General features: G+C 41.3%; 1 protein-coding gene across 5 annotated transcripts in view; it reads right to left on the bottom strand.

Annotated features, from left to right (window-relative positions):
• LOC105496922 (protein kinase, DNA-activated, catalytic subunit) overlaps nucleotides 1-14,153 on the bottom strand; it is a 189,831-nt gene that overhangs the window by 127,047 nt on the left and 48,631 nt on the right. For all 5 annotated transcript variants that reach the window (XM_071068290.1, XM_071068288.1, XM_071068291.1 and 2 more), the window contains exons 26-30: nucleotides 7,979-8,086; nucleotides 5,690-5,916; nucleotides 3,817-3,911; nucleotides 1,877-1,976; nucleotides 581-714 (exon numbers count right to left, since the gene is read on the bottom strand). In XM_071068290.1, coding sequence (XP_070924391.1) covers nucleotides 581-714; nucleotides 1,877-1,976; nucleotides 3,817-3,911; nucleotides 5,690-5,916; nucleotides 7,979-8,086 — 664 coding nt within the window. The remainder of the gene's footprint in view (nucleotides 1-580; nucleotides 715-1,876; nucleotides 1,977-3,816; nucleotides 3,912-5,689; nucleotides 5,917-7,978; nucleotides 8,087-14,153) is intronic.

Raw genomic sequence — 14,153 nt, 5'->3', positions numbered from 1 at the left:
CTATAGTATAACAAAAATTAGAGTCCTTCTAAGTTTTAGAAGCCCGGAAATTATTAAAGTATGAAGAAAAAGCCCAGAGAGAACTCCACTCCAACTTTTGCCAAGGAACCAGCGCACCCATCTCACCCGAGGCGCTCTCCACGCATGGCATGGGGCTGTGACAGCCCACAATGGGGGAAGGCAGGACCTGATCTGTCCTGAGCACAGCTTCCCCACTCCCAAGCTATCAAACCTGGGTATGGACTTAATGGACAAAACTGAACAACACATTTATTCCTGAGAAATTATTTCAGTCTGTAAGCAGTTTAATGGTTTAGCAATTACTGAAAAGCACAGGTTCACTGCTTTCCTTTAACATCATAATGATTTGAGATTATTCAGACTTAGGATGCTGGCAATTTCTTATTAATCACATGCTGAAATAGAACTGCATTAACTCATCAACTGTTAACATTCTGAATCTTAACTGAATATCATGTTAACTGCAATGATCACCCAATTACTCAATTCTTCTTTGCTTCTTTTAAATGGGATAATAAAGCAAACTGTAGTAAAATTAAAGACATACAGATTACCATACCTGGCAATAAAGGAACGAATTTATAAAAGAGTTCAATGGATTTGTGTCGACATTCTGTCTGGGGCCTCCCACAATGAGCTAAAAGCCACTTGACCAGATCCAGTAAACACAATGACGTGGAAGGTGGAAATCCTCTGCAGAGAGACAGCATACTGTCATTAGTCCCTCTCCAACATGCAACATTCAGCTACCAAGGCTCTAGAAATCATAAAGTCATCTTTATCACACAGATACACGTAGAAACCTCACTAAAAGGCATTCAACTTATTTTTAATTATAATTAGAGTGCAATCAAAATAACATAGGTGAAAGGGGTCCTAAATGCTGCTCATGTTCATTTTTTCATGTGGGGAAAAATTAAAAAGTTCTCCTTAAAAGAACAGCACTAAGTATTTTCACGTTTCCTTTGCAACGTACCTTGTAAAGCAGTGCTTCTCAAAGTGTGGTCCCTGGACAGCTGTTCCAACATTACCTGTGCACTTGTTACAAATGCAAATTATCTGGCCCTACCCCAGGTGTACACAGAAATTAAGGGTGGGGCCAGCCCAGCGATCTGTGTTTTAACTAGATCTCCAGGCAATTCTAATGCATGCTCAAGTTAGAACCAATGAATTAAACCGATACCGTAAGTTAATAGTAGAATCTGGAAGAATCAACTTTAAAACAACAGAGAAAATATTAATCCAGTTCACACACAGAATTGTGCTTCTCCAGAGTGGTAGTCACTATCATGGACAACAGACGTCCCCAGACACCCTGCAGAGATCTGGAGGGGCTCATGGAGGGCACTCACCCTATTGAAGAAAGCAACACCACTGGGATGGAATAAGGGCAAAAACTGGAAACCATGGCCAACACCCCAGCCTTGGCTCTAAGCAGTTTCATTTTCTAATTTTATAATTCCATGTCTGTCAAGATATTACTATTTGAACATTCAGTTCATACACTTCAAAATTTACTGAATGGTTCATGCATATTCTAGTCAAATCATCCACATCAAAACATATTCAAAATTAGTGCATATTAAATAAAACGTCCATTACAAAACTAATTTTCAATTTGTATCTACTATCTCAACCCAGATCAAATACCTTACACCTTATCCCTTAAATCAAGTATTTTCAAACACAAAGCTTTTTAACATTTTTTGAAAACGAACTCTTCGTACTTCCACACATTCCTTGTTTAGGAAGTAATTCCTTAGACTTCCACAGATCCATCCCAGGTTGTCCTTTATTAGCTGAGAATTAGTTTTATGTTGTGGGAAAAGACGGAAAAGGAAGCAAGATCACCTACCGTGGCAAACGTCGTTTCTTTGCTTTGTTTAAAGAAACATGCTTCTTTTCAATGATGCGGCATAGGTGATCAATGGCATCACAACACTGTTGAATTGTACCTGTTCTCAAGTACAAAGACATATTTCCAAAGAAGGCATATATAGTTGATTATTATTAAATTTGTATTATAAATTTGTTGGCCTAAATTTTTAACTGAAAAGGTAATTTTACTATAGATTTAATGCTTTCATCCCTAAGAACAATAAATTTAGATAAATGGTTCACATTTCATATTCAAAAATGAACACAAAACCCGTATTTAAGACTGCAGGATAGCATGGTATGCACACACACACACAAAGCAATGCCACACCTAACTAGAAACTGTACCACCACCATCTCGGCCACCCAAAGCACAGCTTCTCCTAATGGACCTGAAATGGAACAGACCTTGCAGGTATTACAAAACCCACATACCAGGCCAGAGCCTGTGGACTTCAATTTGTGGCTATTTTAAAGGGGTATAAGTCCTTTGACCTCCCTTCCTACGCAGGATAAACTATGGTATCGTTTAGTAATACAGCCTCTGGAGAAGGACAAGAGGTAAGATGGTGAAGTCACCCAGAGAAGTCTGGAATTATTTAGGAAAGGAGCCTTATACATCTTATTTTGACCTGTGTCACCAAGAAAAAGTTTTCTTTCTATGTTTTTTTAAATATGTCAGTGATCACAAAAAAAGTTTCACTTATTGAAAAAATTCACCTATATGGGAAATCTAGATAAAGCAAATTTAAGCTATTTGACAATGAGGACTAAATTTTAAACATTTTTGCCCACAGTAGACTATCAACATGAAGGATAACAGAGCTCAGTTTGTCTTTTTAAAAAATAAACAAAGTCGCCGGGTGCAGTGGCTCACGCCTGTAATCCCAGCATTTTGGGAGGCTGAGGCAGGTGGATCACATAAGGTCAGGAGTTATAGACCAGCCAGGCTAACATGGAGAAACATCTCTACTAAAAATACAGAAATTAGCCAGGCGTGGTGGCAGGCCCCTGTAATCTCAGCTACTCAGGAGACTGAGGCAGGAGAATCACTTGAACCCAGGAAGTGAAGGTTGCAGTGAGCTGAGATCGCACCATTGCACTCCAGTCTGGGGGACAGGAGGAAAACCCCATCACAAAAAATAAACAAATAAAATAAGATAAGATATAAAATAAGATATAAAATAAGATAAAATAAAATAAAATAAAATAAGTCAAGACTTGTATCAGTGATAGAGTCCTGGCACAGCTGTGTGGCCCTCTCAGTCACTGACATGCCTGGGCCTCTGCGCCCCAACTATATCACCAACGGGGAGTTAAGAAGTCTTCTAGCTCAACAACTCTATGTAGTTCCTAAAAGCTTCTTGCATAGAATTTAGTTATAATCATTTATTACTCTCTTAGCTATTTTAGCCTACTTCTGACTTGGTATCTTTGTAATATTCTTTCATCATGGATGACACAACTTTATCACAGTCCTGTAATGAGACCCACTTTCTACTTTCTAAACAATCACGAGTTGAGTGCAGAAGCACTGACCACATCTCTGTGGTTATCACATCCAGCTTCTTCAGCACCATATCTGTACATTTTCCATGTTCTGTCATCACATCATAGCATCATAGTGTCTGACTGGCTTCGTTGTCTCCCCTGCCCTGGGCAGGATCTGCAACCAACCAGGGTCAAGCTCAATGGCCACCAGGAGTATATGGTGAGTCAAAGAGAATGAGGGCATGAAAAAATCATTAACAAGCTGGATTTGAGGCACTGAAGGGGCTTATCTTCTCTTCACATTTATTAATTTATAGAACTCTTGGAGGGGGGGAAGCCTTATAAGAGAATCACACGAGCCTTAACTCCTCATTGGGGAAACTTTTCAGACCTGTAAGGCAGACAGAACACTGAAGCGAAATGTACCTAAGGACTTCTCATCTGCATGTGCTAAGGCCAGACTCTCCATGTATATCACCAAGGCTTCAAACACAAACTGTTCCACCAGAGACTCTTCTTCCCTGAAAAATAAAGAATAGGAAACCTCGCCTAAGAAAACAATAAAGCAGAAAGGACAAAGAAAAGGAATGGAATTAAAGAAGGCACACATTAATTAAATTTTTTTTTTTTTAAAGGCTCAGCTGCGTGTGGTGGCGCATGCCTATAAAGATCACTTGAGCCCTGGAGTTCGAGACCAGCCTGGGCAACAAAGTGACACCCTGTCTCTACAAATAATTAAAAAAAAAAAAAATTAGTTGGGTGCAGTGGTGCACACCTGTGGTCCCAGCTACCGGGGAGGCTGAGGCAGGAGGACCACTTGAGCTCATGAGGTTGAGGCTGCAGTGAGTCATGATCCCGCCACCACACTCCAGCCTGAGCAACAGAGCAAGACCCTGTCTCAGACAAAAAAGAATAAAAGGGCTCAGGGTTTTAAAACATGAAACAGGCACGTGGCTCACACCTGCAATCCCAGAATTTTGGGGGGCTGAGGCGGGGATCACCTGAGATCAGGAGTTCAAGACCAGCCTGACTAACATGGTGAAACCCCGTCTCTACTAAAAATACAAAAATTAGCCAGGTGTAGTGGTAGGCGCCTGTAATCTCAGCTACTCAGAAGACTGAGGCAGGCAAATCGCTTGAACCCGGGAAGCAGAGGTTGCAGCAAGCCGAGATCACGCCATTGCACTCCAGCCTGGGTAACAGAGCAAGACTCCATCTCCAAAAACAAAAGAACAACAACAACAAAAAAGAAAAACCATGAAACAACCTAAAATACTTCTCAAAGATACTTCCTCAAGAAAAAGCTACATGAACCAAAGAGGCAACACACGCTCTGTTTCCACACCAGTGCCTCTGTCCCTTGAGTCTGCAGAACTGCTCATTTGCCTGTGTGGCTATTATCTACATGTCCTTCTGAAATGTAACCCTCATGAAGGGCTGTATCGTTATACCTCGAACATGGGCACAGGCCTGGCACATTTTTTTTTCCTTCAACTTTTAAGTTCAGGGGTACATGTGCAGGATGTGAAGTTACACAGGTAAATGTGGTACACAATATTCCTAATAAGGAATGCTGGATGAATGAATGAACACCACTACCTTAGGTGAGTGACCACTTGTCTTTTTTCTTGGACCTCTGAAATGGCCTCTTCACTGGTGTCCCAGTCTTCAGTCTACTCAGACCCACCTTCTACACAGCTGCCAGCAAGTGGATTTTAGGAGGAAATCTAAATGCATCTCTCCCTGCACCCACTATTCCACAGACCCTCTGTCACTAGAGGTGACCTACGCTCCTTGCTACTGCAGGCAGAGCCCTCCTCACCAGCCTCACAACACCTGCCTCCAAACCTCAAAGGCCTTTATCGCCTCAGACACCTTCCTGTTTCTTATCTCTACCCCCCACCACCCCACTAACTTTGATCTAAAATGCCTTGGCTGACTTCCATTTATCCTTTAAGTCTCATTTCCAATATAAACCCTAGCAAGAGGCCACAGCTTATCTGCTCACCCCGGATTAGCTACTCCTCCTCTGAGAAACCCAAAGTCCCTGTATGTGCGTCTTTTGTTGCATTTCCAAAATGGCTGAGACAGTGTTTATATGCATTTCTCAGCAGTTTCCAAGCTTCTGGAGTGCAAACTGAATTTTAATTCAGTTTTTAATTTTCAGAAGACAGCACAGCATCCAGCATATAATTACTTACTAAATGCAGGATATATGACACACAAATACACAGAGTGAAACTCCAAGTCACTTTTCAAAACCACAAGTTTCTCTTCCCTGTGGTGTAGCTTTACAAACCTGAATTCTCTGTAGATATTATTAAAGGCGAGTGACGCTCCCAGCCTCTTGAAAGCATTAGGGTGAAGCGCAAGGCTGTAAAGTCGCTTGAAAAGCGATTTGGTGTTTACTGGACTCTTCTCCTGCTGCTGTGGTGTTGTTTGCTTAATGGACCATTTAAGGAATTCTCGAATACACCGACCACAAAAATCTCTTAAAGTACTGTCAACAGGGTCCACAATTCCATCCTGAAACAAAACAAAGAGACCTTGATTTTACTAATTTTTATAACCACTGACAACTGAATACCCTTGGTCTATTTCTAAGCCTAACTAAAGTAGGTTAAAAATTAATTTACAGCACTAGTCAAGAAAAAAATAAACATTAGTAAAACCAATCTCCATAGTGTATCCAGAATCTAGGCTTATATAACTATTTCTTTCTGACATAATGAAAACATTTTCTTTTAAACAAATTAATAAACTGAAAAGCCGTGAAGGGAGAGAAAATTTTAATTAAAACAATCTTTCCCCTCCCTGAAAAAAAACAAAATGGCTATATCCTAAGAATTTCAGAGGAATTCTGATTGTTGATTTTACCCCATAACAGCATTCGAGACGCTTTGCATATTGAAGTTAAAGAGAATAAGAAGTTCCAAAGAAACTGTACTGCTCCATAAAGGAAAATCCTATGGACACATGAAGAGCAGCCCCCATAAAGGCCCTGCCGAAAACAGCTATGGACATTTGACCAACGACCACACAGAGATGCATTCTACTTTATGCTTTGTTTCTTTCTAGTCATGACGCTCTCTCAGATCTATAAAGGAAAAGTTTAACTTGAAAATGTACACTCAACACTGAAATAAAAGAGTTCTGCCTAACACTTCCAGTTATTTGCTATACACAAATCCTTTCTTGCAGAGGTAATTAGAATCCAAAAAGGTAACACAAGCCACGGGAATGGGAGGAGAGGGTGCTTCCTGCTTCTCAGAGCAGAGGTCACCGGCGCCATATGGTGATGCAGGGAACAGCAGCTCTCACCAGGAAACCCACAGCCCTCCTTCACTTGAGTGCTGTGCTACTGAGTTCACGCTGCTGCTTTACCTTTTCTTTCCTCAACTATCTCATTTTACTTATCAGATTTCCTTCTGAAGCTCTTACTTAATCTACCTTCAAGGATCAAAAGGGAGAAAAGAAACAGAAAACTACTAAAATAAAAACTTTTTAACAGAAACATGATAATGAAACCATCTGAATGCAAATAAGCCATAAATTAATTTTAACTAACTGTATTTATTATAGGTAGGATTCACTGGTAGACACTGCAGGGAATTAAACTACAGGTTTAATTATGTCACCACCCTAACAAATGTTCAGTCACTCTCCCCTGCCCCTAACATGACTACAAAGAAAGGTCATACTCAGAGTACACTGCCAGCAGCATAACCAGGACTGTGCAGGTGACATAAACTTATTTGCACAGGTTTAAAAATTATAGTAAAATAAGCATCAAGACACTAGAATTTAGCTGGCCTCACTGCCTCTGCCCTCAGTGAGATGGCGACCAAATGCTAAGACGCTGCTTCTCTGTGTCAAGAGAGTTCTGTGTAAAAGGTGAACTGCTGTTTCCAGGGCCCTTTAGTTATTGAATCTGAGTATAGGAGAAAATTGGATATGCTCAGAAATTCTTCATATTGTTTGTTTGTTTTTGAGACAGTCTCACTCTGTCGCCCAGGCTGGAGTGCAGTAATGCAATCTCAGCTCACTGCAACCTTTTGTCTCCGAGGTTGAGGTAATTCTCATGCCTAAGCCACCTGGGGAGCTGGAACTACAGGTGTGTAACACCACGCCCAGCTGATTTTTGTATTTTTAGTAGAGACAGGGTTTCTCCATGTTGGCCAGGTTGGTCTCCAACTCCTGGGCTCATGCAACCTGCCTGCCTCGGTCCCCCAAAGTGTTGGATTACAGGCATGAGCCACTGTGCCCGGCTCACCGCTGAGGTGGGTGGATCACTTGAAGTTAGCAGTAAAACTAGCCTGGCCAACATAGCGAAACCCCATCTCTACTTGAAATACAAAAAATTAAGCAGGCATGGTGGAGTGCGCCTGTAGTCCCAGCTATTCAGGAGGATGAGACAGGAGAACTGCTTGATCCTGGGAGGCACAGGTTGCAATGAGCCAAGATCATGCCATTGCATTCCAGCCTGGGCAACCGAGTAAGACTCTGTCTCAAAATCATAAATAAATAAACAAACATCAAATACAACTAATCAATGGGAATAAGAGGAAAAGAATCAACTATTACTTACCAATATAGCTTCTAGTAAGGCGACAGTATCCTGACTTTCAAATTTCTTATTGTTAGTGAACCAGTGAATCAGCTGCATAACTAGTGGCTCGTACAGCTGCCTTGTCACCTGAAGAAAGAATATCATTAAAGTTAATTCCCTAAATGTTAAAGAAATGTTACTCTGTAAAGATTTCCATTTAAATGCCATTTGCAGTATAAAATTAAGCAATACTACTACCATGGTTGTACTAGTTTCCTTTTTTAGTTCAGGCTCAAGTGGTCCTCTCCCACCTCAGCCTCCAGAATAGTTAGGACTACAGGCATGTACCACCACACCCAGTTAACTTAAAATTTCTTTTTAGTAGAGACAGGGTCCCACTATGTTGCCGAGGCTGGCCTTCAACTCCTGGCCTCAAGTGATCCTCCTGCCTCAGCCTCCCAACGTGCAGGGATTACAGTTATGAGCCACCATCCCCAGTCCCATTAGTTTCCTTTTCCAGTTTAATCCCATGATGAAGAGTCCAGCAAAGAAAAATATGCAATTGAAGCTCCCTGTTTCTCTGATTGGGAGGACAATTTAGGATAGATATTGTTGGGTTTTTAATGCTCATCTTTATTCATTTGATCTTGAACATGCACACAAGATATCCTGGATTACAGACAGATCCTCGCCATTCAACTATTATACAAAGCAAATAATAACCCTGTGGTTCCCCACAGCCTAACTGTCCCCCATTGTGGTGACACAATGAAAACCCAATCAATGTGCTATATACACAAATTCAAAGCCTGTACCACAGCGGAGGAACACAGAAAAACAGATTTAATCTGTTTATATATAGGACAAAGAGGAAGCTGCCTCTCCCACTGCTGCCAAAAGGACGGATAAAAACCTCTATGGAGATGGGATGAAAAGGATCCTAGGTCTAATCTTCTGGAACATAAAGAAAGCCTCTCCAGGAGCCAGAAGTCCCGTACTCCCCGGCTTTGTAAAATCCAAGATGTCTCCAGGCCTGGGCTCCTCCCTTCTGACAAGTAAATCCATGCCCAAGAAGGCAGAGATCCTGTCTTCCTGGAAGCTTGGAAGTGTAATCTAGTGGCCTGGTAGAGGTGTGACCATGTGGCCATCTTGGGGCAGTAAGAGAAGTGGATCAAATCAATTAGCTAGACAAACTGCTACAGATTTAATCCTCATTATACATGAGAGTAAAATGCTGGCCAGGCACAGTGGTTCATGCCCGTAATCCCAGCATTTTGAGAGGCCATGCCAGGAAGGTCTTTTGAAGCCAGTTCAAGACCATGCTGGGCAACATAGCAAGACCTTGTCTCTAAAAAAGTTATTTTTTAATTAGCTGGGCATGGTGGTACATGCCTGTAGTCCCAGCTACTCAGGAGGCTGAGACGGGTGGGTGGCTTGGGCCCAGGAGGTGGAGGCTGCAGGGAACTATGATTGTGCCACTGCACTCCAGCATAGGTGACAGAAGGACACCGCATCTAAAAAAAAATTAAAATGGCCAGGCACGGTGGCTCACGCCTGTAATCCCAGCACTTTGGGAGGCTGAGGAGGGGAGATCACTTCAGGTCAGAAGTTTGTGACCACCCTGGCCAAAACAGTGAAAACCCTTCTCTGCTAAAAATCCAAAAATTAGCCGGGTGTGGTGGTGGTCGCCTGTAATCCCAGCAACTTGGGACGCTAAGGCAGGAAAATCGCTTGAACTGGGAGGTGGAGGTTGCAGTAAGCCAAGATTGTGCCACTGCACTCCAGACAGAGTAAGACTCTGTCAAAAAAAGTAAAATGCTTGTGGTGTAAGTTAAGGCGAACACTCCCTACACTGGTATCCTGTACATTTCTGCCTCAGAGGCCAGGGTTTTTATAGGAGCACTGAGCCAACCTTTATTCCCCACAGTTATTGAGCTCACCAATTAAGTACTTTGATATTAGAGGTCCATACTGTAGTTAATATCACCTCAAAAATGATGCAAAATGTCCCACGGCTAAGAATAAGCAACTCAGAGACTATTCCAAATAGTCTTTCCAGTCTTTGAAGGTATTTTTCCCCCAATACCTTCACTGGCCTCTATGAAGCAATTTTGAAGATTAATCAATATGAAAGGGTCTTAACTTTCAGTCTGAAAGTTTAACCTGGTCTTAAAGCATCACTTTTCTTTCCCCACAAAAGAATCATACTGTTTTATTCTTAGTACAGAAGTTTTTTAATACATGTATACATAGCTAGATATATATACAATATACACATACCCCTTTATAGAAAACCATCCCTCTACAGTCCTACATCCCAAAGGTAACTACTGTCAACTTTCAAAATATTTTATTTATATACTTTTTTTTTTTTTTTTTTTAAGACAGAGTCTTGCTCTGTTGGCCAGGGTACAGTGCAGTGGTGCACTCTCGGCTCATTGCGACCTCTGACTCCTGGGTTCAAGTGATTCTCCTGTCTCAGTCTCCCAAGTAGCTGGGATTACAGGTGTCCACCACCACGCCCGACTAATTTTTATATTTTTAGTAGGAACAGGGTTTCACCATGTTGGCCAGGCTGGTCTCAAACTCCTGACCCCCAGCCAATTTATATATATTTAAATATGTGTATATGCACATGTAAAAATAAAAATAAATCTGCCAAGGAGGCAGAGCTCCTGGTTTCTTCTTAGAGTACTTTCCACGTAAACATATGCACTCTACCAGTGTTTTCACTAGCTGCCCAGTACCTCAACTAAGGACGTACCACAACCCAGCTAGCAGAACCCTACTGCTAGAAATGCAAGTATTTCTAAATTATGACTACCACGCAGAGTGGAGAGTCCTGAGCACACTGTTTAAGCAGCTCTGTTGTAAGGAAGTTGCTAGGCCAGGGTTGTGGTCACCCAGTCCAAGCCCAGCTGCAGAGCACTGTGCCTGCGTTGCCCCACCAACCATGACGCACAGGGTCCTTTCCTTGTGCCCTTGGCAACACCAAACATTGTCCATCTTTTAAATACTTGACAGTAGCCAATCATTTTAATTTGAAGTTCCTTGTTTACGAAAAGGTTGACTATTTTAAGATACATTCCATCGGCCATTTACATTTCTTCTTTTATGAGCTGCCTATTTTTTTCTTTATACATTTGTCTGCTTTTAAATCTGATTTCTTCAGTAGTATGTTGCACGTTATGTATATGTTACAATGTTGGTTTTGTGCCATTCAGTAGTCTTAAACATTTATAAGGTCAAAACTATCAATACATTAACACTTTTATGTATCTCCCTATCTGTACAAACTTTATAGAAAGACACAGAAGGATGCCGATTATGGAACGGTAATGAAATCCATCCAAGGAGCAGAAATCACACTGCACACAGAAGAAAACGTTTTGAAATGCTACGAGTCTACTTTTTCTTAACAAAACATCTATGCACATGTCAAGATGTGTTATTACAAAGACATTCTCCAGACTTTCCAAAGGATCTAACATCTTTTCCCAGGGAACAAGCATGTGAAAGGGGTGACATGAAGGTTCATTTTTATCTTTGAACATTTTTATATTATAAACTGATGTGTTATCAACAAAAAAGACCTAAAGACCTAAAGACATACACAGACAACTATGTAGTCATTACATTTTTCTGTAATTTATTTACAGTTTGCTTTTCCTTCCAAATCTTATTGATTTACAATTAGTTTCTTCACTTGTGACAAAGACTCTCTTCCTTACCCTAACTCTAGTCAGGCTCCTCTGAACTCTTCTCAACTAGGCCTTGACTTCTGGGCTTCCATGTTCATCTCTATTAGTCCAATTTTACCAAGAACTCTGGTGGGTCAGTTCAGCGAAAACCCCTCTCCCCTTGATATATAATCTAATTCGTCATCTCCCACCAGCTCCCAGGCAGTGTTTGGTCACCCTGGCCCATCTTCAGCCATAACACTCTTAGGCTGGTTTAGCCACAATCCTCTTTATGCCTGATGTTTTCTCTATTGCGGCAAGTCAGGGACCCCAACAGAGGGACTGGCTGGAGCCAGGGCAGAAGAACATTAATTGTGAAGATTTCAGGGACATTTATCAGTTCCCCAAATAATACTTTTATAATTTCTTAAACCTGTCTTTACTGCAATCTCTGAACATAAAATGTGAAGATTTCATGGACATTTATCACTTCCCCAATGAATACTCTTATAATTTCTTACGCCTGTCTTTACTTTAATCTCTTAATCTTGTTATCTTCGTAAACTGAGAATGTACGTCACCTCAGGACCACTGTTGTACAAACTGATTGTAAATTATGAGTGTGTGAACAATATGAAATCAGTGCACCCTGAAAAAGAACAGAGTAACAGCGATTTTCAGGGAACAAGGGAAGATAACCATAAGGTCTGACTGCCTACAGGGTCGGGCAGAACAGAGCCATACTTTTCTTCTCACAGAAAGCCTATAGATGGATGTGCGAGGAGGAGAAGTATCACTGAATTCTTTCCCCAGCAAGGAATGACCCTGGGGAAGGAATGCATTCCTGGGGGTAGGTCTATAGACGGCCACTGTGAGACTGTCTGTCCTATGCAGTTGAGATAAGGAATGAAATATGCCCTGGTCTCCAGCAATACCCTTAGGCTTACTAGGATTGGGAAATTCCAGCCTGGTAAATCCTAGTCAGACCAGTTGTCTGCTCTCGAACCCTGTTTCCTGTTAAGATGTTTATCAAGACAATGAGTGCACAGTGGGATGTAGGCCCTCATCAGTAATTCTAATTTTGCCTTGCCTTGTGACCTTTATTGCCCTTTGAAGCATGTGATCTTTGTGACCTACTCCCTGTTCGTACACCCCCTCCCCTTTTAAAATCCCTAATAAAAACTTGCTGGTTTTGCAGCTCCAGGTTGTCATCACAGTCCTACCAATATGTGATGTCACCCCCGGAGGCACAACTGCATAATTTCTCTCTTTGTACTCTTTATTTCTCAGACTGGCCGACCCTTAGGGAAAACAGAAAAGAACCTACGATGAAATATTGGGGGATGGTTCCCCCAATATTCCTCTTAGTGATTTTCCATCCACTGACCCTGACCCTGCTCCTTGGCTATCAATCTCCCTGGTCAATAAGTATTTGGAGTACAGCCCAATCCCTCTCCAGCAGTGTAAAAGCCCACTGGAGTAGCCTCCCCTTTAGTAGTTTTCCTTAACATCTTTAACGAATGTCAAAATTTTTTCTTTAACATGTTAGTCATTTGACCTAATATCATTTATTAAATGACCCATTTCCCACTTAAATGGCCCCCTACCATAGACACAATTTTCATATACACACTTTCTAGCACCTACCTCTCCCACTGAGCCATCTGTGCACTGGTTCAGCCTCTTATACTCCATAAGGCCCCTTTTTAACATTTGCTACACTAGACTCCCTCCAGTACACTACCCTTTCAAAATGTGTCTTGCTTATTAGGCTCAAGTAATTACTCCTTCAGATTATTTTTAAGTTCAAAAATAAAATTAATTCTGGATTTTTTTACTGAAATTACACCAGAGTTAATTGATTTGAGGAAATCTGACTTTTTTTTCAATAATGTCTAACTCAGGTACATAAGCTATTCATCTTCTATATTCATAAAATACATTTGCCTGGCACATTGAAGTTTATTCCTAGATTTTTTTTTATGCTGTTATGAGCAAGATGTTATAGACATATTTTCCAAGTGGTCAATACTAATATATGAAATATATGAGAATAACATATGAAAACAGATAATGAGAATTATGTGTTTATAATTCATCAGCTTTTTCCTTTATTAATTCTTAGAGTCTATCAGCTAATATGCTTACGCTTGGGCCTTCCAGATTTGGAAACAATTATAGTAATCTTTTCTCCTTCCTAATATTCCTTCTGTGATTTTCTTATCCTACAGTATTGAATAGAGTCTCCCAAATAGTTAGTGGGGCTGATGTCCTAGCCTTACTGGCCTCCTGACAAGTGTCTTTTAATTGCCAAGTGCCAAGTGCTGGGGTAGATGCTGGAGAGGGAGCAAGGAATACCAGGCTCTGCCCATGCCCTCAGGGGACTCACAGACCTTGAGAGGTTAGGATGCTAAACATGGAAACAACTAACTCCAAGTAAAGCACTGACCACTCCCAGAAACAGGCCGTGCTCCCATGCTGGGTGGAAGCACAAGGGAGTGTCAGTACTTCACACAGAGGATGACCTGGCTGCA

This window comes from Macaca nemestrina, chromosome 8 (genome assembly GCF_043159975.1).
Source record: "Macaca nemestrina isolate mMacNem1 chromosome 8, mMacNem.hap1, whole genome shotgun sequence".
Classification (NCBI taxonomy): Eukaryota; Metazoa; Chordata; class Mammalia; order Primates; family Cercopithecidae; genus Macaca; species Macaca nemestrina.
The sequence above is the reverse complement of the archived record's forward strand: the minus strand, read 5'-3'. Positions and strand labels throughout refer to the sequence as shown.